At 55.0% G+C, this 23,930-nt stretch overlaps 2 protein-coding genes across 5 annotated transcripts in view; both read left to right on the forward strand.

Moving 5' to 3' along the window:
- Positions 1-16,464, forward strand: part of MMD2 (monocyte to macrophage differentiation associated 2) — a 66,045-nt gene extending 49,581 nt beyond the window's left edge. Inside the window, exons 6-9 of one of the 2 annotated variants that reach the window (XM_024984920.2) lie at positions 303-372; positions 2,881-3,038; positions 11,937-12,018; positions 12,372-16,464. In XM_024984920.2, coding sequence (XP_024840688.1) covers positions 303-372; positions 2,881-3,038; positions 11,937-12,018; positions 12,372-12,377 — 316 coding nt within the window. In that variant the 3' untranslated portion in view covers positions 12,378-16,464. The remainder of the gene's footprint in view (positions 1-302; positions 373-2,880; positions 3,039-11,936; positions 12,019-12,371) is intronic. The other variant, NM_001075870.2, reaches the window with a different exon arrangement.
- Positions 1-23,930, forward strand: part of RADIL (Rap associating with DIL domain) — a 123,785-nt gene that overhangs the window by 49,576 nt on the left and 50,279 nt on the right. Inside the window, exon 6 of one of the 3 annotated variants that reach the window (XM_024984723.2) lies at positions 303-372. In XM_024984723.2, coding sequence (XP_024840491.1) covers positions 303-372 — 70 coding nt within the window. Of the gene's footprint in view, positions 1-302; positions 373-20,133; positions 20,263-20,299; positions 20,333-23,930 lie in introns of those variants that run through there. The other 2 variants (XM_024984722.2, XM_059881208.1) reach the window with 2 other exon arrangements.

Here is a 23,930-nt window from a genome sequence, read left to right on the forward strand (position 1 = left end):
TAATGCCTGCCCTGGGTTGAGCAAGGGAGGAGCACCCAGGCATGCTATGCCCACCCAGCATTTGCCACCCTCGAATGGAAACCTAGCCTCAGAGAGGGAAAGGGATCCGCCCACGGCCACCCAGCTCTGCTAGCACTTGCTGGGTGCAGCTGGGTCAAATCCGAGCTCAGGGGTGCTGGGCAGAGGGCACAGTTCCCTTCCGTTACTCTTCCGGCTGGGGGTGCCCCCTCCCAACCCGAATGGGGGAGGTGATGCTCACAGGGAGGCCGTCCCAAGGCCATGACGCCCTGTCTTCCTGGCAGGTACAAGCTCGTGGAGCTGCTCTGCTATGTCATCATGGGCTTCTTCCCCGCCCTGGTCGTCCTTTCCATGGTAAGTCACCCCACCAGGTGGGTCTCGCGTCTGGCTGGAGGGGGCCCAGAGTGGTACTGGAGATGGTGAGGCTGAGGCTTCTGCTCCGGCAGATGGTGATCTCAGGCTGGGGGTCCACGTGACTCGCCTGCCAAGGTGCAGGTCACCCTGGGCTCGGCTCCTCGGTTCCAGGGCGCCTCCTCTCTCTGCTTCACCTCAGCGGGTTCATTAGTCCCTCTGGGCTCCAGGTTTTCCTGCTTATTTAGGCATCAGGTAAGAAAACTCAGGGACAGGGACTAGAAGGGTGCCTGCAACAGAGTAAGTACCTGCTGGCTAAATTAAATCTATAATAATAATAACGCAGGTGGCCATGGAGGCGGAGCTGAGTCTCCAGCTTGTGACAGCCCCCTTAGCATTCCTACTCAACATTTTCCCTGTGAAAATGTGAGTTTGTTGTTGTTCAGTCGCTAAGTGACCCCCATGGATTGCAGCACACCAGACTTCCCAGTTCTTCACTGTCTCCTGGAGTTTGCTCAAATTCATGTCCATTGAGTCGGTAATGTATGTCCATTGAGTCCGTAACGTGAGTTATCTAATGCTTCTTCATGAGAAATGGAAAAGATACACAGCAAACCATTAAGGATGGCCAACAGGCAAGTCTGTGGGTCTGCAGACATGATGCCTTGTTTGTTCATCTTTTACAAAAAAATGGGATCACGCTGTACAAACTGTTCCGGAACACGCTTGTCTCACTTGGCGTGATGTCGAGGGCCTGTGCCATAGAGCTGCACCTGCCTCTGGAGATTGTTGTGAAGATGGCGTTGGATAACTCACTTAAGGCCCTTAGGACGGGGTATGGCAAGCAGTCCGTGCTGAGAAGTGTTACTGTGATACGTCTTTAATAGTCAGGCGTCACCCTCTGGAGGGCTGGGTGCGTGCTTGTACATACCTCCAGTGAAAAGCTCCCCAGCTGTTCCGAAGACCGAGGTGGGTCCCCACACGGGGAGGTAGATGAATCCCCACGAGACTGCATCGTGGAAGTGATGTATCAGGATGACAGGCGTGGCCCGAGCCCCCTTATCTTAAGTGACCCGTCGCTCTGGGCATGTATATGCTTATGAAGTGCATACCGTGTACTGCGTGCATATAGACGAGTCTGGAAGGATACCGTCAGACACGGTTATTGGTGGTGAGCAGTGAGACCTGTGGGAAGGGGGCCCAGGAGACGGGGCGGTAAGTTCTTACTCCCCGTCCCTCCTGTCCCCCTTGAGCCCCTGTAACAACCACCCAGGCGTCACTTGTGCTCGCCTCGGAGGGCCGCGAATGCCGCAATCCACCATGGATCAGTTCAGTTGCTCAGTCGTGTCCGACTCTTCGTGACCCCATGGACTGCAGCACGCCAGGCTTCCCTGTCCATCACCAACTCCCGGAGTTCACTCAAACTCATGTCCATCGTGTTGGTGATGCCGTCCAGCCATCTCATCCTCTGTCGTCCCCTTCTCCTCCCGCCTTCAATCTTTCCCAGCATCAGGGTCTTTTGCAGTGAGTCAGTTCTTTGCATCAGGTGGCCAAAGGATTGGAGTTTCAGCATCAGTCCTTCCAATGAACACCCAGGACTGATCTCCTTTAGAATGGACTGGTTGGATCTCCTTGCAGTCCAAGGGACTCTCGGGAGTCTTCTCCAACACCACAGTTAAAAGCATCAATTCTTCGGTGCTCAGCTTTCTTTATAGTCCACTCTCACATCCATCCCATGGATGCATACTACTTTTTAAGAATTGTGATAAAATACACATGCAGTTTATGGTTTTAGCCATCTTTAAGTGTACAGTTCAAGGGCATGAAGTTCACTCATCTTGTTGTGGAGCCATCACCACCGTCCATCCACGGGACTGTCTCATCTTCCGACATTCTGTCCCCACTAAACCTCACTCCCTACCTGTTCCCCCCAACCCAGCCCCTGGTAGCCAGATGGCCACTGTGCTTTCCAACCGTGAATTTGACTCATTCAGGGTATCAAGGCCTACGGTCGCTGTCTGGTTTATTTTGCTTTGCACAGCGCCCTTGCGGTCTCTTCCGTGTTGTATCATGTGTCAGAGTTTCCTCCCTTTTCAAGACTGAGTAATACTCCACCGTGTAAACTAACACAGATACCATGTTGCGTATCCATTCTCCTCCTGCCGGACGCTTGGGTTGCCTCCCGCTTTTGGCTGCTGTAAATGACGCTGCAGTGAACTTGGTTGTACAAGTATCTGTGTGTGTCTCTGCTTTCCCTTCTCTGATGTTTGCTTTTTAGGACAGATAAAAAGCTTCGAGATATCCTTTGAGATTGTGTTACACACGAGAATGAATCGGTGGGGCGGGTGGGGTGGAGAGTTGATGACATCGGTGTGCTGAGATGCCGCTCCGGGGGCTCCTTGCAGCCCCGCCATCCATGTGTCTTCCTGTCCGGGTGGTGGGGGTGGCTGGGTGGTGTTGGTCTTGCTGGCCGCTCATCTGACGTGTGCTCACCCTTGTCCTTACCGACAGCCCAACACCGAGGGCATCTGGGAGCTGGTGACCGGAGGGGTCTTCTACTGCTTGGGCATGGTGTTCTTCAAGAGTGACGGGAGGATCCCCTTTGCCCATGCCATCTGGCATCTCTTTGTGGCATTCGGTGCTGGCACCCACTACTATGCCATCTGGAGGTACTTGTATCTGCCCAGCACCCTGCACGCCAAGGTGTCCAAGTGAGGCGGCCCAGCCTGCGTGGGGACATGTAGGCCTTTGGAGCAGAGCATCACGGGGAGTGTTCCTGCAACCCTGAGCCCAGAGCACAGCGCCCAGGCCCGTCTGCCCTCCCACGGGTCAAGCTTTCAGTGGGTCTGAGATCACTTCTGGTGATAAGCCAGACCATCCCTTGGGCTCTAGGTGAGAGAGAAGGCATTTAGTCACTCTCTCAGAGGAGAAATGGACCCTGCAGTGTGTTCCTATTCTAGACAGACGTTTCCTAAAGCAACCAACATTCACATCGTCAGAAAAGGGGGCAGACGAGATCCTGGCCAGCTGAGGAATGACGGGCCCACACGTGCTTCTCAAGGCCCTGAGAAGTCTATCGGGGAGTCTGGTGTTACTGATACCCCAGGTGGCCTGGGCCTCCTCTGCTACCAAAGTCCTGGCTGGGGAATTATCCCCTGCTCATGGGGGGACGTCCCCCAGCTAGTAGATCAGGGATGGTGAGAATCTGTGACCGTGGCAGGCATCCCCAATCAGCTGCCGCGCGGTGCGGTTTCAGAATTCTTTCCACGACTTCTCTGGGCAGCCACTGCCAATTGAGTTGGCACTTATGAGGGCCCCCCTCTTTGCCTTGCCAACCCTGTGTGCTCTGCAGTGGGGTTTTGGCCAGAGCACTTCGGTGTCTCCATGTTGGAGACCAGGCTTGGTTCCCTGGCGAGGGCATTTGGGGGCCGTTGGGGGGAGACTGAGGTGCACCCAGAGCAGCCCACCATCCTACTGCACTGCAGTGGGTTCTCAGCACAGAGGGCGAGCGGCGGGGGACGCGCCTCCTGTCCCTTGGCCGTTTCTTCTCTTGCTGACAAACCCAGAGACATTACAAGAGCCATTCATTGTGGTGGGGTGGTGGGGGGCAAGCAGACCTCAGGAACTCGGTTTGCTCGCTCCAGATTTAGGGTTTGTGATTCAGATTCTCAATGAGTGCCGATCAGCCGCCCTTGGAGGCTCCTTGGATGAGCCCTGGAGGGAAGGCCTCGGGTCGTTTGATGAGGATCTGGGCAGGGTGTCCGGGACACCCCCAACCTCCGAAGCCTACAGCAGTCCCAAGACCAGGGGCGGAAGCCTGACTAACCAACCCTCAGCCAATGTCCTCAGCCCTCTCGCAGGGCTGGGCCAGCGCTCGGGACAGGCCGCCTGCGGGGTCTGACCTGGCGTCTCAGACTGCATCAGGATCTGCGTCTCGTTAGACAGACTTCACTCTGAGACTCCCAGCCAGGGTCAAGTGGGCAGAGACAGGGTGCCTTACGCCGAGTTCTCGCACATTCCAGGGTGTTTCAGGGCTCTGGCATCTGGAACCCCACATTCGAGACGATATTAAGTCCTCTGACACATCTTCAGGCGGGCGGGTTTCTGAGCTTGGGAGTTTTTGTCCTCTTGCCTGGGTGTGTGTGTGTGTGTGTGTGTGTACAAACCTGCCCTGTGAGCCCTCCAAGGATTTCCTATCAGTTGGGGGTCACGGTTGGAGATGAGGGGAGGGGAAACTTTGAGGGGGAGGGCAGGCTTGCCCTGATTGAGGGCAGGGACGCTGTGACCCGACCTTTGCTGGGTCTGAGGTGGGGGAGGGACCACGTGGGTCCTGGGATGCTGTTTAGGAAAACTCCCGAAGCATGGCTCCATGGCAGGCCGAGACGACAGTCCCTTCATTGAGCGGCTGATGGGGACTGAAGCCCGGTGGCCGGGCCAGTGCTGAGTGCTCAAGACTCTGACCCGGGACTCCCTGTACTGTCCCCGAGCCCCTGCAGAGCTCTTGTGATGCCTGCGTTTCCTCATGCTTCTCCTGGGTACTGGGTATGACATTTCTCCCTAGACAGCCTGCTCCTTTATCCCCACACCTTTTGAGGTGCCTGTTCCTCTGATGGGGACTCTGTTCACCCCCTCACCCACCCAACTCCTACACATCCTTCAAAGCCCCACTCGGGCATTAGCACAGAAGAACTTCTGATCCTCCTCTGATCTAGGGGCTCCCCCCACTCTGCTTCCCAACACCCCTCGTGCTCACCTGCCCGCCCGTGTTCCTTCATCCCCTGGTACTTGTGCCTGCTGCCCAACACACATGCTCCTGGAGGGAGGGGCTGTGTCTTGCCAGACTCGGGACCAATTCCAGCATCCTCCCACCTCTTTGGGAAGGCTTGGGCTAACTCCTCAACCTCTCTGTGCCTCAGTGTCCTCTGCTGTACGATGAGTGTGGTAAGGTGACACCTCGCAGGGTTGTTTGAAGATTCAGCAGGAGGCTGAACGTCAAACACTTCGGCCTGGTATCCTCTTTAGCTCCCTGAGTTGGAAAGCAATCCCCAGTGATGATAATGAGAGGTGTGTCAAAGCCTGTGCCACCCAAAGGAATGACCCACCAATGGCGGAATGTCTGACTACGGACGGGCTGGTGAGCACAATGGAGGCTGTTTGTGCAGCCTTGACCACGCTGCCCCACCCCCAACTCCCGTTCAGGACTGGCTTCCTGTGAACTTTCTTCCCCAGCATCAATCTGAGAGTGAATTTCCCAGGATGCCATTTAACCCAAGACCCTGGCATTCCTTCACATATACCACAAACATCGAAGGCAAGGAAAAGACATTCCTTAGTCCCTCGTGAGGTAAGACTCAGTCCCGGTAGCATCCTAAGCTGTGCCCAGGGGTGAAGGGCGGGGTGGTCAGGACACTGGAAATTCAGATGCCCGCCAGCTCCCTCGTCCTGTCCTCCTTTGAGGCCATCCTGTGCCAGGATGACCCAGCAAGACAGCTATTGTGTCCCAAGGAGCCAGGAGAGGGAGCAGTTGGCAGCAGAGTGGCCTGTTGGACATTCCGGGCACTTCAGTGACCGCTCCTGAGTTAGGTGGGCACTGCCAGGGCAGGGCGAGAGGTGAAGCTGGTGCGAAGGTTAGGGAGGAAGGCAGGAGCCGGGTGGGGGGGCTGGGGCTCGCATTTCAACAGCGTGCCCCCCATGGCATCCCGCGCCGGTGGACCGGCCTGCTGTTGACCACCTGCTCAGTTAGTCCGCTGGCGATCGTCACAACAAACCCGAGCAGGTATGCTTGCTGGTGGAGGCCTGGCCGCCGGTTGGCGGGGTTTCCCTGAAAGACCCAGAGCAGAGCTCACCCAGGGCTGTCCCCTCAGCCCAGGGGAGGGTTTCAGTCATTGTCACAGACCAGAGCTCCCTTTCTGTCTTGATTTCCAGTTACAATTGCATGTACAGCGGGAGCAGGGCTGAGTATCCGCCTTTCCATCAGCCTCTGGGTGGGGCTGGGGAAGAATCCTAGGAAAGCACCGGGAGTGGAGGGGGGCCGACAGAGATGGGACTTGTCAGTGGGCCTGGATCTGAAGCCCTAAAGCCACCTGGGCTGTGGGTGGATGCCCTGCACAGAGGGGTCATTTAGAAGGTTGCAGTCCCGGGACTTCTGGGGGGGGGTTTCAACTCTTCCCAGCTCTGCTTTCTGTATTTGCGAAAGCTGAAGCACTCTGAAGGTTTTCCTGTAACCCTGCTCGAGCCCCTGCGGCCGGACCCAGGCCTCCGTCAGGAACAAGGCAGGGTGGCGCTCAGGCTGCCCACAGCCCCCGCACGTGCTGAGACAGGCAGGTGGAGCTCAGAGGCTGAGCTGGGCCTGGTGACCTGGTCAGAAAAGGACCTGTCAGATGTGCCACCGCAAACTGTGTGATCAGATGCTGAGATGCAGGCTCTGGGGACGGCTCTGTGGGGTGCTGAAGGAGCCCGGGGAAGCCCCAGCAGCCACTTCCACACAGGCGGAGCAGCTCAGGAGCACCCACGGGTTACAGGTGTGGGTACAAGTGAGGGAAAGAGGCAGATACTGTCATAGTATCATTATGAAAGGCTTTCTTGGTGGCTCGGTGGTAAAGAACTCGCCTGCCGACGCTCAGACAAATGTGCGGAAGGAACGGGGGATGGTGAGCTTGGTCTGGTGTGGTCTCCTCCTCCTCCCTGAGGTGGAAGACTGGGCAAGGAGTTCTGTGTGAGTCTTGGCCCCTTTGTGTCTGGGGCCGGATGGGGCAGGCTCATGACCAGGGTCTGCGGGGACACTGCCCTGCCTTTCCTCTCGTGTCTGCTCATCAGAAGACACCTCGGGGCTGTTGTTTTCCAACTCGGGTTTGTGACGAGCTTTGCCTCTGCCCCAAGTCGGCCTGGAGCCCTGGTACCCCAGGATGAGGGAGACAGGACCCCATGGGAAACAAGGTCTGCACGTGTCGGGATGGCATCTGGCGGGGCCCTGCGACGCCTGTGGCTGGAGGCATGGTGTGTCCTAGTGACTGGGAGGGGGTGGCTTGCTTTCTTTTTTTTTGGCTGCACCAGAGCTCGTGGGACCTTAGTTCCACAATCGGATTAAGCCTGGGCCCAGGGCAGAGGAAACCTGGGAGTCCTAACCACTGGACCGCCAGGGAATTCCCTTGGGGGGTTGTTTTTTTATGTTTTCATTATAATAATAAATGCTTACTATAACATGTTCAGAAAATGCTAGAAAGGTAGAAAATATCTGCCAGCATCTACTTCAGATAACCCCGGTGGCTCAGACTGTAAAGAACCTGCCTGCAATACGGGAGATCATGGTTCAATCCCTGGGTCAGAAAGATCCCCTGGAGAAGGGAATGGCAACTCACTCCAATATTCTTGCCTGGAGAATTCCATGGACAGAGGAGCCTACAGTCCATCGGGTCACAAGGAGTTGGGCACTACCGAGCAACTAACACAGACACACACACACACTCGCACACACACACACACGCCTCAGATAACCACTCCTAGTTTTTTTCTTTCTATTCTCCTCACTCAGTGGGTACTGTTTTTTGTTCATTTTGGCTGGGAGACTTGTGGGATCTTGGTTCCCTGACAAGGAATTAAACCCAGGCCCTCCTGCAGTGAAAGTGCAGAGTCCTAACCTCCAGACCGCCACCAAGTCCCCTGATGCGTACTTTTAAATTTTGACGTTTTCTTCTCTTGCCATCGGAGAAGGCAATGGCAGCCCACTCCAGTACTCTTGCCTGGAAAATCCCATGGATGGAGGAGCCTGGTAGGCTGTAGTCCATGGGGTCACTAAGAGTCGGACACGACTGAGCGACTTCCCTTTCCCTTTCTCTTGCCATAGACGCCTTTACAGCCTACTTTAAAAAAAAAAAAAAAGACTTCTATTTCTCCTAATTTCAAGCGCCTTGTAAACATTCTTTTAAAGGCCTCCATTAAATGGACGTACCAGTTTCTTTAATCATCCTTTTAATTCAGGAGACAAGCATAGATTGATCTGTAATGAGGATCTTTTGCCATCAAGTTTTCCCTCGTATGTAGTGTGTCTGCTGTCGGCCATGCAGATGGTAGGTGGAATCTGCTTCCTGCTATGTGGGTGCCCCATCCTGGCCACCACCATTCCTGTGGACATTGGGTGGATTGTTCCTACAACTGGCCACCGTCCTCACCCCTGAAGGAGTCCGGGCTTCCGGGGACCTCCTGCCTGGATGCTCCCAGAGAGCGGGATTATCTGGGCGGTTTGGAAAAGTCAGCCCGTGAGGCGTGAGGTGTGAGCGTGGAGGGGGAGGGGAGCACGTGTCTGTGTGTCCTGCAGGTGGCCTGTAGAGTGAGGGCGGGAGGAGAAGGGGCGACGGAGGCTGAGATGGTTGGACGGCATCACCGACTAAATGGACATGAGTTTGAGCAAGCTTTGGGAGATAGTGAAGGACAGGGAAGCCTGGTGTGCTGCAGTCCACGGGGTTGCAAGGAGTGGGACACGACTGAGAGACTGAACAACAACAGGTGGTCTGGAGGCTCACGAGAGGGAGAGGCTGGCGGGCTGTGGCGGGCACGTTGCTGGGCATGCGTGCTGACCCTGGCTGACGCTGTCAGCTGCTGGTGGGAGGGGAGAAGCCCTTGCTGGTGTGCTCTGCACATGTGTGGTGCCATGGAGACCAGTTGTCAAGTTTTCAGGAAACTTTGGAAAGGCCTTAAACCACGGCTAGTGTGAATCTGGCCAGAGTGGAGTAGCTACAACTGTGGAAATCGGCAAAGCCCGCACATCAGAGCTCTGCCTTTTGGGGAGCTTGTTTACCAGCGGGCCGTAGCCCGCACCCCGGGCAGGCTCTTCCGTGTTCCATCCCCTCTTCATGATTAGCAGGTCAGGTACACACAGCTGGGGGGCTTCCCAGATGTCACAGCGGTAAAGAACCCGCCCGCCAGTGCAGGAGACATAAGAGACACCAATTCGATCCCTGGGTTGGGAAGATCCACTGGAGGAGGAAAAGGCAACCTGCTCTGGTATTCTTGCCGGAAGAATCCCATGGACAGAGGAGCCCGGTGGGCTGCAGCCCAGGAGGCTATCAAGAGTGGGGCATGACTGAGCATCTGAGCACACAGTCACACACAGTTACAGACGGGTGCTTATTCTCATCCATGTTCTCATGTATTTCTCCCCGCAAAGCCTGGCAAGACGAAACTGCTGTTTGTGCGTCTTACTTGGGGAGACTGAGGCTGCTCAGAGAGGCCGAGTGATTTGCCCGGGGCAGCCCAGCAGGCAGAATCTGGGGCGCGGCCCCTGGCTGAGGCTTCCTTCCTCCTCCCGAGGGCCCCGGCTGTCTTGCTCCCGAGGGCTGAGCTCTGAGCAGCAGGTGAGGGCGTCTTCTTGATGTCCTTCTGGGGCCACACTGCTCCTGATCTGGCTGCTGAATCCCCGAATTCCGTCAGTTTTGCCCTCGCCTCGGCAGGTCTGAGGGTGAGACCGCGGGTATTTCCTGCTCCCAAGTGGTGCTTGTCTTCTTAAGGCGCGCGTGTCCAGCCGACGGCCTTCCCACCAGCAGCACAAGGTAAAGGCAGCGTGTACACACACTTGAACGGGTCAATGCGTGGAGAAGCGACTGCTCTCATCCACCTGGCCTGTCGGGTGAGGGTTTGGGGTCTGCTGGGCCCGGCACAGCCGTGACTGATGAATCCATCTCAGGTCCTCTCGGAATCTCTGCCCATACCGCGCCCCCACCTTCTCCCTGCAAACCTGGCCTCACAATAGGCTTTCGAACCGACGTTTACACTCGTCATGGTGGTCAGAGGGGAGGTGCCCATCCCAGCGGTGGCCCAGCAGTCTATTTCGGGAGGGTGACCTGTGCATCCCGGGGTTGGCCCTGTGAGGAGTCAGGCTGCAGGGTGCAGGGATTAGATGGCGTTTGTGTTTTCCAAGCCTTCTTAATACCCACCATAAGAAACGCGTTCTACACGGCGACTCCGGTTATGTGTGACCCGCTCTGAAATGGGACCTGCTGGCGGGGCGCTGACCTCCCCTCACCTACTCCGACCCCCGGCTCTGTCTTGCCCTGTGGCATTGTGTTCAAGCTGGAACGATTCTGTGGCCCACCGGTGGGCCTGCATCCTCAGTTCTGGGCACTGCTCTTGGCGCACTCTCTGCAAAGCCCTGAGCCTTGGTGTTAGGGGCTTCGTGCCAGTTGGCCGTGATCGGCAGGGGTCAGCATGGTGCCATGCCTCGGGAGCCTGGGTGTCCCAGGGCCATGTGGGAAGCTCTGAGGATCTGGTTACTGCCAACCCTGACCCCCTTGAGGGAAATACAGCATCAGACTTTGGGGGTCTCTTGTCTTGGTGATGTTCCCGTGTTCAGGGGCCCTTGGAGCTGAGTGGTTGTAGACCAGGAAGGGTTGGGAAGGCGGGAGGGAGAGGGGGAATCCAGAGATCTTGGATCCAGAGTTTTGGAGGAGCAGCTTTGCCTCTGTAAACAATTTCAAATTTCAGGCTCTGACTCTGGGGAATGACTTGCCCAGCAGTCGTGTTTACACCGCCAGGTTTCCCGAGGAACCCGCCCACTTGTGTGCAGGTGTAGACCCTGCAGCTTGTTAAGCGCTTTCTCGGGGGTGGGGCTGGGGCTGCAGCAGTGAGCAGGAGCCCCGATGGTCTCCCTGTTCGTTTATGGTTCTGTCACGTCTACAGTGTTTGGGATTGGCGCGTGCGTGGCGTGACTTTTAACAACCGTCCCGCTGGTTCTGGACCTTTTCTGTCGTGAAACTGTCGTTTTGTGTTAACTCGTTATTGGATAAACATTTGTATTAAGAAGAATCATCCTGCTGGCGAATGTGGTCGTTTCCAGTGGAGTAGAAAGAACTTAATAAAAATTCAAGATGCCTCATGCTTGCTCAGTTGTCTTTTTGAAAATAACATTGGTCAAAAGTTTTTTTTTTTTATATATAAAAGCTGTTCATTGTAGGAAACTTGGAATATTTAGAAAAATATAAAGGAAAAACTGTGTATTGCTGTATAACAAGTTATCCTGGGATGCAGTCTTAAAACAGCAAATAGGCATCAATCTCTCTTTTGGCTCCTGTTGGTCAGGAATTCAGAATTGGCTTCAGCTGGTGGGGAGAGTCAGCTGGGGAGGCTGGCCAAACACCCTGCTTTAAAAGGTAGATCGTGGGACTTCCCTGGCAGTTGGGGGGAGAGGGGGGTGCAGGTTTAATCACTGGTCGGGGAACTAAGATCCCAGATGCTGAGTGGTGTGGCCAAAATATATATTTTTAAAGTAGATTTTATTATTATTCAGGGGTGGTGAGACCAACGGATCAGGAGATGACTGCCACTGAAAAGACAGTTATTCACAGACCCCAAGGGGAGGGGGTGTGCACCGCCAGGCAGGCCTACAGTGGGAAGCACCAGGCGGGTCAGGAAGCAGACGGGGCGGGAGTATGTGGACCACAGCCTTCACTGTGATTTCCCTGGGAAGGAAGCAGCGAGGCTCTCTTGGTCTTTTCGTACCTTTTGTCCAGAATTTGCCCCAACTGTGCATGCACGCAGTTATTTTTGGTTCATTATGATTTTCTTGTATATTGTAGGTTCAAGTGCAAGAAAGGGGTCTCGGGTCCCGGGCCTGTCTCGGTACCTCTCCCAAAATGCTCCCAGGCAACATCAAATCAAGTAAGCAATAAAAAATTAATCTTCATGGAAATGTCAGACCCAAGCAAGCATTTTGGCTCAACAGTATGCCCTCTAGAGGCCACAGGTGTTCAGGTCTTGTGTTTATCACGAGGTCACGTTTTTGGCTAAGGAAATTAATCCTGATTCCTATGTGGTCTGAGACACACTCCCAGTCCCAAGAGCGCTAGAACTTCCAGAGACGTCACTGCATGAGCAGTTTAATAGTCACTGGGGTAGAGGATTTCTTAAAGCACCCCCCAGCCTAAAATCTTTGACAGTTAATATGATTCAAGTTTCTTTATGACAGACCCAACACTCCAAAGTAATTTGATGTGATCTGCTTTAATTGGAAGGACTGATGCTTAGGGTGCAGCTCCAATACTTTGGCCACCTGATGTGAAGAGCCAACTCATCGGAAAAGACCCTGATGCCAGGAAAGATTGAGGGCAGAAGGAGAACGGGGCGACAGAGGCTGAGATGGTTGGATGGCATCACTGACTCAATGGACATGAGTTTGAGCAAGCTCCGGGATGACAGTGAAGGATAGGGAAGCCTGGCATGCTGCAGTCCATGGGGTTGAAAGAGTCAGACACGATTTAGCAATTGGAATTTTAGTGTTACTGTTTGTTCCAATTAAACACTGCCCAGGCTTCATTTCCTATCAGCATGCTAATGACTTTTGAAAGTTATTATTATTGTTTTAATTAAAGACTTTTATTGAAATACAGTTGATTGACAACGTTGTGTTAGTTGCAGTTATATGGCAAAGTGATATAATTTTATACACACACGCACACGTGCTCAGTCACTCCAGTGGTGTCTGACTCTTCCACCCTGTGGACTATAATCTGCCAGGCTCCTCTGCCCATGGGATTCTCCAGGCAAGAATACTGGAGTGGGTTGCCATGCCCTCCTCCAGGGGATCTTCCCAACCCAGGGATCAAACCCCCATCTCTTTTGTTTCCTACATTGGCGGGCAGGCTCTTTACCACCAGCACCGCGTGGGAAGCCCATATATATATATATATATATATTTTTTTTTTTCCTCTTTAACATTCTCTTCTATTATAGGTTATTACAAGATATTGAGTATAGTTCCCTGTGCAATACAGTGGGTTATGCTAATGACTTTGAGTCGCTGTTTCCCAACTAAATAGCTCACCTGAGGTACAGATCCCTAGCACCGAATGTTGGGTGTCTACATCAGAACATGTGCATAAACTTCAAACTGAAGAGCGTCAAGTACTGCATCTCTGTGGTCCTGGTGCCCTACACATTCCTCTGTAGCTGTGGTGCCCTCACATTATTCTGTAGGCCTCTGGGTGTCATTCGGTCCCTCAGCCGTGTCTGATTCTTTGTGACTCATGGACTGTGGCACACCAGACTTCCCTGTCCTTCACTCTCTCCCAGAGTTTGCTCAAACTTTATGTCCATTGAGGCAGTGATGCCATCCAAGCATCTCATTCTCTGTCACCCCCTTCTCCTGCCCTCAATCTTTCCCGGCTTCAGGGTTTTTTCCCAGTGAGTCTGTTCTTCCCATCAGGTGGCCAAAGCTTTGGAGCTTCAGCTTCAGCATCAGTCTTTCTAATGAATATTCAGGACTGATTTCCCTTAGGATTGACTGGTTTGATCTCCTTGCAGTCCAAGGGACTCTAAAGAGTCTTCTCCAGCACAGTTCGAAAGTATAAGTTCTTTGGTGCTCAGCGTTCTTTATGGTTCAACTCTCACATCCATACATGACGATTGGAAAAACCATAGCTTTGATTAGATGGACCTTTGTTGGCAAAGTGATGTCTCAAAGAGGCTGAGCGCCGAAGAATTGATGCCTTTGAACTGTGGTGTTGGAGAAGACTCTTGAGAGTCCCTTGGCCTGCAAGGAGATCCAACCAGTCCATTCTGAAGGAGGTCAGCTCTGGGATTTCTTTGGAAGGAATGATGCTAAAGCTGAAACTCCAGTACTTTGGCCACCTCATGTGAAGACTTGACTCATTGGAAAAGACTCTGATGCTGGGAGGGATTGGGGGCAGGAGGAGAAGGGGACGACAGAGGATGAGATGGCTGGATGGCATCACTGATTTGATGGACGTGAGTCTGAGTGAACTCTGGGAGTTGGTGAGGGACAGGGAGGCCTGGCATGCTGCGATTCATGGGGTCACAAAGAGTCGGACATGGCTGAGCGACTGATCTGATCTGATCTGAATACATCTAGGTTTGTCATAGCCTTTTTTCCAAGGAGCAGGCGGCTTTTACTTTCGTAGTCCTGTTACTCCAGACATTACTCTACTCCTGACAGCCCGCTGAGCTCCGCTGGGACCTGGGACCCTTAACTGCAGTGCTTGCCCTTGGACAAACATCTCCTCAAGTGAGGAACTTAAAATAAAATAAAAGGGGCTAAAAATAACTGCAGGCATGTGGAGATGGGGCAAATTAGGAACAATAAGATACAAAAAGGCTACACACCAACTGCCACATCTGAGGTGCTGGGAGCAAAAGCAGGGTCCTTGGCTTGATCCCCACGTGCAGCACCACCGAGGGGATGGGCAGACCACCCAAGCGGCTCCTCCCGCCAGATGCGCTGATGCTCCCGGACCCTCACCCCCTTTAAGGAAGCAGCCCACGCGCCCTGGAGCAAGCGAGGGCACCCAGTTACTCGTGTTCTCTCCTTTGTGCACGGATCCCAGGATAGCCTCCCTCGCCTGAACTGCTTGTCTGGCCTCTTTCCAGCTTCTGTTGATTAAAGGGTGCAAGGACCCAGCGCCTAAGTCCTGGCATCCGTACCTTACCAGCGCCGGGGGTACTAGTTGTCAGCCGAAAGCTGTTTAGCAGAGGATGTGGGAAGACATATAACTGCAGAGCTGTCGGCTGGTGAGTCTACAGGGAGCCCCAAACTCCGCAGTTGCCGGTCATGGTGCTGAGCTCATGGAGGATGGAACCTGAGCCCGAAATCGCTCGTTTCTCCAGCCCCTTCTAGGGATGGAGAGGTAACTTCCTCCCTGGGCCTGCTGCCTCCTTCCCGCTCTCCTGGCCTCTAGAGAGCCCAGTCTCTCTCTGCCCCTGAACCTGCCCTTTGACCTTAACAAGATGTTTTTTCCTTTGGGCACCTTTTGGTTTTTCCTAATTGAGTCCCAGGACTCTGCTGCCCTCTGGTGGCCACAAGGGGCGGCTCACCGCTCCATTTAACCTTACAGTTCAAAATTTTGCTCACCGGCCCATGGTGGCAGTTGCAGGAATACAAGTGTTAATCCCTTAGTTGTATCTGACTCTTTGTGACCCCATGGACTGTAGCCCGCCAGGCTCCTCTGTCCATGGAATTTCCCAGGCAAGAATACTGGAGTGGGTTGCCATTCCCTTCTCCAAGGGATCTTCCTGACCCAGGGATCAAACCTGCGTCTCCTGCATTGGCAGGTGGATTCTTTACCACTGTACCACCTGGGAAGCCCTTATTCTGAATCGGTGAGTGAATTTCCCAGAAGGAATACAAAGATGAATAAAATTCAGCACTTGCCCTTAAGAAGCTTCCAGTTGAGGGCGGGGGTGAGAGGTTGAGACTGGGTCGAAATCTGTTCGTTCCCTTGCTTATTCATTTAACAAATATTCATGCAGCCCGAAATCTGGCACGTGCCTGGTGGCTCAGATGGTAAAGAATCTACCTGCCAATGCAAGAAAGGTGAGTTCAATCCATGGAAGATCCCCTGGAGAAGGAAATGACAACCCACTCCAGTATTCTTGCCTGGGAAATCCCATGGACAGAGGAGCCTGGCGGGCGACAGTCCATGGGGTCATAAAGAGTCAGACGTGACTTAGCAACCAGCACTTTTTCTTACTCTGTGCCATGTGTGGCAGTAAAGAAGACAGCTGAGGAGCCGGCCTTTACAGAACTCAAATCCCAATGTGTGTCCAATACACGAGCGAATGGTGATAAAGGCCTATGAATTAAGCAGGTTGTGAGGCAGAGAATGAGCATGGGGTGACCACTATGAGATGGTCAGGATATGACAGAACTGTTGGCTTTGGCTACACCACACGGTATGTGGGGTCTTAGTTCCCCGACCAGGGCTCGAACCCGTGGCCCCTGCAGTGGAAGTGAGGAGTCGTAACCGCTGGACCACTGGAGAAGTTCCAGAGCCGGGTTTCAGGGAGAGAAAGATGGCATCGTGCCAGCACAGCAGGACGAGCATTTGGGGAAGAGGACGCAGCAAGGGGAAAGGTTTCAGAAGAGGGAGTGAGCTTGGTGTGTTTGAAGACAAGCTTGACGTCGCTGGAGCTCCGTGGTGGAGGGAGAGAGTAGGTGGAGCGGTCAGCAGGGCCCCCCTGGAGGAGGGCGTGGACTTGAAGCTTGAAGGGAAGTGATTCGAGGACCGCAGCACGGGGAGGAGAAATCTCTGATTTGCATTTAAGGAACGTGGTTCGATATAACATGGACTTGGTGAATAAAAAGGTAGAAAACAAAAGTCTGTGGGAGGGAATTCCCCCATGGGTCCGGCGGTTAGGACTCCGTGCTCTCACTGCTGAGGGCCCAGATTCAATCCCTGGTTGGGAACTAGGATCCCACCAGCCGAGTGGCAAGGCCAAAAACAAAAGTCTGTGGGGGCACAGAGGAGGGGGGTGCAGCCAGGTCTGGGGGCAGGGAGGCCTTTCTGGATAAGGGGCACTCATTGATCTATTGATCTATTGCTGCATAACCATGGCCCCAAAACTTAGGGGCATGAGTCAGGAGTAAACATTCCTCATCTCAGGTAGTTTCTGAGGGCTGGGAATTCAGAAGCAGCTTTGCTGGGTGATTCTGGCTGTGTTAGTCACTCAGTCGTGTCCGACTCTTTGCGACCCCATGGACTGCAGCCCACCAGGCTCCTCTGTCCATGGGATTCTCCAGGCAAGAACCCCGGGGTGGGTAGCCATTTTCTCGTCCAGGGGATCTTCCCAACACAGGGATCGAACCCAGGTCTCCTGCATTGCAGGCAGATTCTACACTGTCTGAGCCACTTCTGGCTGAGGGTCCCTCAATAGATGCGGTCAGGGTGTTGGTTGGGGTGGCAGCCATGGAGGTTCCTGGGGCTGGGGGACTCACTTCCAGGATGGCTCGTGCGGGTGGCAAGTTGGTGCTGTCTTGACGGGAGGCATTGGTTTTCTCGCTACGTGGACCCCTCCAGGGTTGCTTGAATGTTCTTCCTCCAGAGGGAATGATCCTGGAGAGAGCAAGGGCGGAAGCCACAGCTTTTATAGTTTAGCCCCTGAAGTCACACTGTCACTTTGGTAGCATCTTACTGTTTACACAGCTCCGATCTGTTTCAGCCTGGGAGGGGACTACCCTGGGGTGTGAAACCAGAAAGTGTGAGTCACTGGGAACCACCGTGGGGGAAGTAACTACATAAGTAACACCCACTCTGAGTCTTAAAGGATGAGTAGACATTAGCCAGATGATGAAGACTGTCTGAGGAACTGAACTGTGTTCCTTTCAAATCCATACGTTGAGGACTTCCCTGGTGGCCCAGTGGTTAAGAATCCGCCTGTGTGTGTGGATTGGATTGATCCTCGGTCCCGGAAGATTCCGCATGCCGCAACAAGAGAAGCCACCGCAGTGGGAAGCCTGTACACTGCAACTAGAGAGCAACTCCTGCTCACACAGCTAGAGAAAGCCCGCCCAAGGGCAACGAAGGCCCAGTGCAGCCAAAGAAAAAAAAACATTTTAAAAATTAAAAAAAAAAATCCATATGTTGAAGCTATAACCCCCAGCATCTCATAATGTGAGTGTATTTGGAAATGGGGCCTTTAAAGAAGTGATTAAGTGAAAATGAGGTCATTAGGGTGGGCCCTAATCCAATCTGACTGGTGTCCTTACAAGAGGAGATTAGGATAGAGACGAATAAGAAAGACTGCAGGAGGACATGAGGACACAGGGAGAAGCTGGCGTCTGCAAGCCAAGGGGAGCGGCCTCACAAGAAATCCCCTCTGCTGGCACCTTGATTGCGGATTTCCAGCCTCCAGAACCGTGAGAAAATAAATCTCCACTGTTTAAGCCCCCCGGTCTGTGTTCTTTCATTATGGCCACCTGAGCAGAGTACTACAGTTGGGTACGGTGTACCAAGGCAGCGGGGACGAACTGAGCCAAGACAGAGATGAGAAAGGTGTGTGGTGTGTGTGTATGTTCGTGGCTCAGTCACGTGCAACTCTTTGCGACCCCGTGGACTTCTTTACTATCTGAGCCACCAGGTACGCTAAGAAATAACCAATAGTTGGCATTACTAGATCCTGAAGAGCAGGGCCGTGGATTTTTCTATAAAGGGCCATATAGTAAATATTTTAGACTCGGGTCTGAAAAGTCTTTGCTGCATGAAAGCAGTTTAGACGAGATATAAGCAAAGGGGTGTGGCTGGGTTCCAGTATAATGTTATTTATAAAATAGCAGCTCAGATTTGGCTCACAGGTGGGAGTTTGCCCCCCACCACCCTGCTGAAGAGGGGTGAGGGGAAGGGTAAGCCTTGGGACAGGACGATGGTGAGGAATGCCTTAGGAGAAAAACACAGGTTTAAACCCAGGCTCTCCTTCCAGCGCTGACATTTGCCTCTTCAGGGTCAGAGTGGGAAAGGCTGTGCAGATATACGGGGAGTCTTGCCGAGGATAGGATATTATTTAATCACACAGTCCTGGCCTCAGTTCCTGGATCTACTTCTAGCTGTTTGACTTCTCTGGGTGTAACAGCATCTGCCTCACAAGAGTTGATGTGAGCTTTAGATGAGGTGACTGACATAAAGCCCCTGGCACGGGTCCAGCATACAGTAGGTGGTCAGTAGATTGCTGTTCCCTCCTCCCCAGTCTCCTCCTAGCGAATTTGGGGTCATGACCATAAAACTTTATATCTCAGTGAAAAAGTGAAAGTGTTAGTCGGTTGGTCTTGTCCGACTCTTTGCGACTCCACAGACTGTAGCCTTCCAGGCTCCTCCATGGAATTCTCCAGGCAAGAATACTGGAATGGGTTGCCATTCCCTTCTCCAGTGGATCTTCATGACCCAGGGATCCAACCTGGGTCTCCTGTGTTGCAGGCAGATTCTTTACTGTCTGAGCCACCAGGGAAGGCCTTTATACCCCAATGGCTGTCACCAAAAAGATTCACTCCCAGGGTCAGAATTCTGCGTTTTTATCCAGAGGCCACATGAATCCCCCAGGTCTAGACCAAGAGCAGGGCGGTATAAAGAGAGCTATCTGTGAGAAGCCTTTCTCCAAGGTGGAACCCCAGCCGGAGGACTTGTGTCAAAGTGAGCTCTAAGGACAGGAGCTTCTTTTAAAACAAGTTACTCGAGGAGGGCGGTTGGGCCAGAGCCCCGGAGCTGAGCTGACCCCGTTTTGCGTCGTTTTAAGCAGAAGAGAGCCATGATCTGATTTGTCGTTTAAGACTCTGGCTGCTAAGTGGGGGACGGATTGTAAGAGAGAGGGAAGCTGCCACCCTCGTCCTCTTTCCGTGTTTTGGATGTTCATATATCAGACTAACGACTATGGACCGCCATAAGCGCTTTCCATCAGCGCTTGTCTTAACCCAGCTTCCTCTTTGCCTTGGCCTTGTCCACGTAGGGACTAGAAGGTGGGGACAAAACAGTTTGCCAGCCCCCGCCCCCACCCAGCTTGAGGCCACCACTTGGCCTCAGAGCTTAGCACTGGCCCGGCCTCTCCTGCATAGTCCCCTTGAGCTGAAGATAGAGGTGCGCAGCCCAGCACCCGCTTCTCTGCGGCCAGCCCCACCCACCTCTGCCTTCGAGGCACGTCTGTGCCTATTAATTGGTCGGCACGTGGTGCCGGAGCCCGGCACGCCCCCATCGGCTCCACCCACTCCCTCGAGGCCCCGCCCCCTCCAGGCCTTGTGTGCGTTCATTGGGCGGCCGCGGACCCTAGGCCCCGCCCATCTCGTCGCCCCGCCCACTCACGGGGGCCCTCCCCTCCCCCCGCCCCCTCAGGTCTCACCGGCTTCCATTGGGCCAGCGGCTCGTCCCTCGGAGGCCCCGCCCCTTCCCGAGGCCCGCTCCGTGTCTCGGGTTGGCCGCAGGAGGAGCTCGCCCTCCCGTCTTCCCGCCGCCGGCCCCGCCCCTCGAGGCCCCGCCCACCTGGCCCCGCCCCCGAGGGACCGCCCCCGTCCGTTGAGCGGCCGGCAGGAGGCGTCGCGCCATGCGCGGGTCCGGGACACGGGCTCGGGCCAACGGCGCGGGTAGAAGCCGCGCGGGAACGTGGTGGCGGCGGCGGGGGGCTGCGTTGGAGGTGAGTGAGGGGTGCGCGAGAAGCGGCGGCTGGGGTCGCTCCGTGGCGTCCGGGACTCCGGGTCGCGGAGGTTGGCTGGGCGGCGAGGCCCCGGGGCGGGGGGCGCGCGCCGAGGCGGCTGGGCCCGCACGGGGCGTCTCTCGGGCCGTCCGGGCCAGGCTTGTCCGGTTGTCGTGGAAACAGGCGGCTCTCGGGGGCCCGGGCGCGGTCTCGGGGGGCGGGTCCCGCAGGCCAGCTGCAGGGGGTGAGGGCGGCCTAGCCTGAAGGTTCCAGGAGGTCACCTGCGGCCACCGCCCCCTGCGTCCCTCCGAATGCAGTCCCCCCAACCGTGGCGGCCCCCTTGGAGAGGGGCGCCTGCAGGCGGGCACGGAGCATAGGGGCCCGTCACCCTCTTCTCCAGGGTCGGGGCGACACCCCCCCCCCCCCCCCCCGCAACGCCCACAGCCTGTTCTGGTTTTCCTGTTCACACAGTAGCACGTTCCCCGCTCGCGTGCCAGCTGAAAGCATTGTCTCCCAGCGATTTCTGTACCATTTCCAGCCCCTGGACAAAATAGCGTCTCTTAAGAAAACACGCAGGCCTGGGGCTCCTGGGGACCCCTGCGGAAGAAACAGGATTATCCCATTTCGGAGCCAGTGGGTGGGGCCGGGGCGGGGCTGCAGACCCAGACACCCGGGCTCCCAGCACCTGGTCAAGTGTTTGATTAATCTGAATTGCTGGAAAGAATTTTCCAGCCCTGATTACAGGTGTCTCTGGTTAGTTACAGGTGTCTCCCATTAGCTCCGGCAGCCTCTGGAGTATGCTGGAGAGAGGAGAAGTCCTTAATCCCACAGACAGAAAAGTCAGACCCCTCTCAGGAGGCTAGCACGCCTGAATTAAATCTGATTAGATTATTTTCATCTTTTAAAAGTGTGGCTCTGGCCGGAGCTGTCAGTGTAGGATTTATGGCTGGTCGGAATCAGACAGAGCCTGTGAATCCACCCTCTTCCTTTCCTGCCCCGGTGGAAATGCTAATGGATCCCACATTGCAGTGTTGGAATGGCAGTGTCCCTCCACCCATTCGGTCAGCCCCGCACTGACCTCACTCGCTGCTGTGACTTGAGCTTGTTTTCATCAGAAATTGGACTCTTTTCTTGAGAACAAGAGAAAAACATTCTCCAGGAGAAGCAACAGCAGGCGACCTGCAGCCTTGGGCCCGTGTTTCCCCAAGTTTTTGTGTGAAAGAGGAGGGGACTGAGCAGAAGAGGAAAAGGCTGGTCATGCTTCCAAAAAAACAGAGCTTGTTACCCCGGGTGTGCTCCGCTCCGTAGGAAACTCCTGCACGCCTCTTGCCCTTTGCAAAAAACTCGGGCGTCCCATTTTGACAAACAGGCTGTACTCTGCATTCTCTGTGTGATTGTGGGGGAAGGGTGCGTGTGAGCAAGTGGTCATGCTCCGTGGTCCCTCCCTGAAGGTGGCCACAGAGGACATGATCATGAGGAGGCGAGAGTCTCCTGGTAGAATGGATCCAGCCCATCAGGGTCTGTATTTACTGGGACTTCTTGGGGCTCAAGAAGCTGTTGCTGGAAGGGAATGAGTCAGTGTCTCCTACGTTTTTCTGCCCCTTTTTTGTTGATGTTGCTAACTTTGCCCCAGAGGAGGGGGGCTCCCTTCCATGACTCTACACGTAGCAGCTATGTGTCTGTGATTTTCTGTTTTTAATTAAAGCAGAATCACATAAGCTTTAGAACCTGTAAGAGCCTTACGGAACCTGTAAAGATGCACCCCCTGGTGCAAAATAGCTTTTTACTTCTTCGTTGTATCTGCTCTGCTCAGTTGCTAAGTCGTGTCCAGCTCTTTTTGACCCCATGGACTGTAGCCCGCCAGGCTCCTCTGTCCGTGGGATTCTCCAGGCAAGAATACTGGAATGGGTGGCCTATCCTTCCCCCAGGGGATCTTCCTGACCCAGGGATTGAACGCGTGTCTCCTGCATTGGCAGGCGGGTTCTTTACCACTGAGCCACTTAGGAAGGCCTCTGTTGTGTCTGGGGCCTTTTAAATCCCCGCATTTATTACTTCCTGACTTTTCTGTGAGTTGGCCTTCTGCTGAGACACGGCTTCCGCCATTTTCAGCATTGTATTTATTTATTCTGTACTTGGACATCATCTCCGAACATAGAGGTTTCTCTGCCAGACATCCCTGGCGGACCGCGGGGCTGGGTCAGGACTGAGGGGGCTGTGCTCGAGGTGAGCCGTGCGTCTATGGAGGGTCAGGTCCACGGAGAACGGGTGGTGGCCAGAGGCACGACTTGGAATTTTCTGAGGCGGGTGGTGTGCCTCTCAGGAGGTGCGGTGGCTTGAAGGCACTCGCGTGGTGTGCGAACCATAGCCGTGTGCTTGTCACGTGAGGCCCAGCGGAGACGCTTCTGTGGTAGGTTCAGTCGGGGCTGCGGACGGGTCCGAGATGGGGAGCCAAGCCAGCTCTGCACTCCACGGCCTCTGATTGGGAGGCTGGTGCACCTTCCTCAGGGAGTTCGGAGTCGCTCCTTTCCAGCTGGACTCGAGCCCGGAGGCCTCGTGCGCTCCTCCGCTGAGGACCCCTGGCTGTTTTCAGCAGGTTGGGGCTTCAGAAAGCTGGCCCACAGCACGGGGCTCTGCGGTGGTGAGCCTGCACAGCGGGCTGTTAGCGCAGGGGGCCCCAGCCCAGCCAGTGGGCACGCGTTAGCATTCAGAAGCCAGTCTTTGGGGTGTGATGTTGTTAGGAGCATTTTGAAGAGTTCAGGGTCCTCTGAGGATGGTTCTGGAGGAACAGAAGGGCAGGTCTGCTGCTCAGCCTTCATTCCCACAGCCCTGGGGTCGGGGTGGGGGTGATGACCTCACAGGCCGGGACCTGGGGCCAGGGGCCAGCCAGCCGGGAAGAATGCGGTTCGATGTCGGTGCCTGGGCTGGGGGCCTCACCCGGTTTGGGTCCTGTGGTGTGGGCGTGGATCCTCGTCTTCAGGGGGCTCCCTGGTCACTTCTCCCACCTGGGGCAGTCCCTTCCCCCCCGGGAAGCCCCTCCCAGCACCTGTGAGTCAGGGCTGAGGTGATGACTGTGGCGGAGTCCCGTGCTGACGCTGGTCACTGGGGCCGGTGCCCAGAGCTGCTCTCACCAGGGCCTGGCCTGGGTTTCCAGAGCCTTCTAGAAAGCGGACCTGCCTCTCTGGTCTGCCTGCCTGGAGGGGGCGCAGAGTCGGGAGCTGGCGGTGCTTGGGCTCCCCCAGTGGTCGTGAGCCCCGAGTTTCTGTGGAGGAGGACGTCTTCCTTCCCCTCCACCCGCCCGGAGCTCGTGGGGAGAGGGCCCGGAACCCCGCTCTCTGGAACCCTAGGCCTCTGAGGCCCCTAGTGCACGAGAGTCGAGACTTTAGGAACACTCCTCAGCGTCTCAGCGCTGTGTTCTGATTTCCTCGGCAAGATGGCCCCTCTGGCCTGGCCAGGGCCCACGCCAGGCTGGACGCCGTGGGTGGACCCTGGCATTCCAGCCATGCCTCCGCTGCTTCTGGAAGAGCCCTTTTGTGTCCGTTGTGGTCATGTGTCCATTTGAGTGCTGCCGTCCTGGAAAGTGGCTCCTCCAAACCAGGACCCGTCTGCCCGGAGCAGCGTGTTGGGGGCTTGTGTGCTGATGGCGGGCGGCTGTCTGCGGTTGTCTCTGC

Source organism: Bos taurus, chromosome 25 (assembly GCF_002263795.3).
Source record: "Bos taurus isolate L1 Dominette 01449 registration number 42190680 breed Hereford chromosome 25, ARS-UCD2.0, whole genome shotgun sequence".
In the NCBI taxonomy this organism is placed as follows: Eukaryota; Metazoa; Chordata; class Mammalia; order Artiodactyla; family Bovidae; genus Bos; species Bos taurus.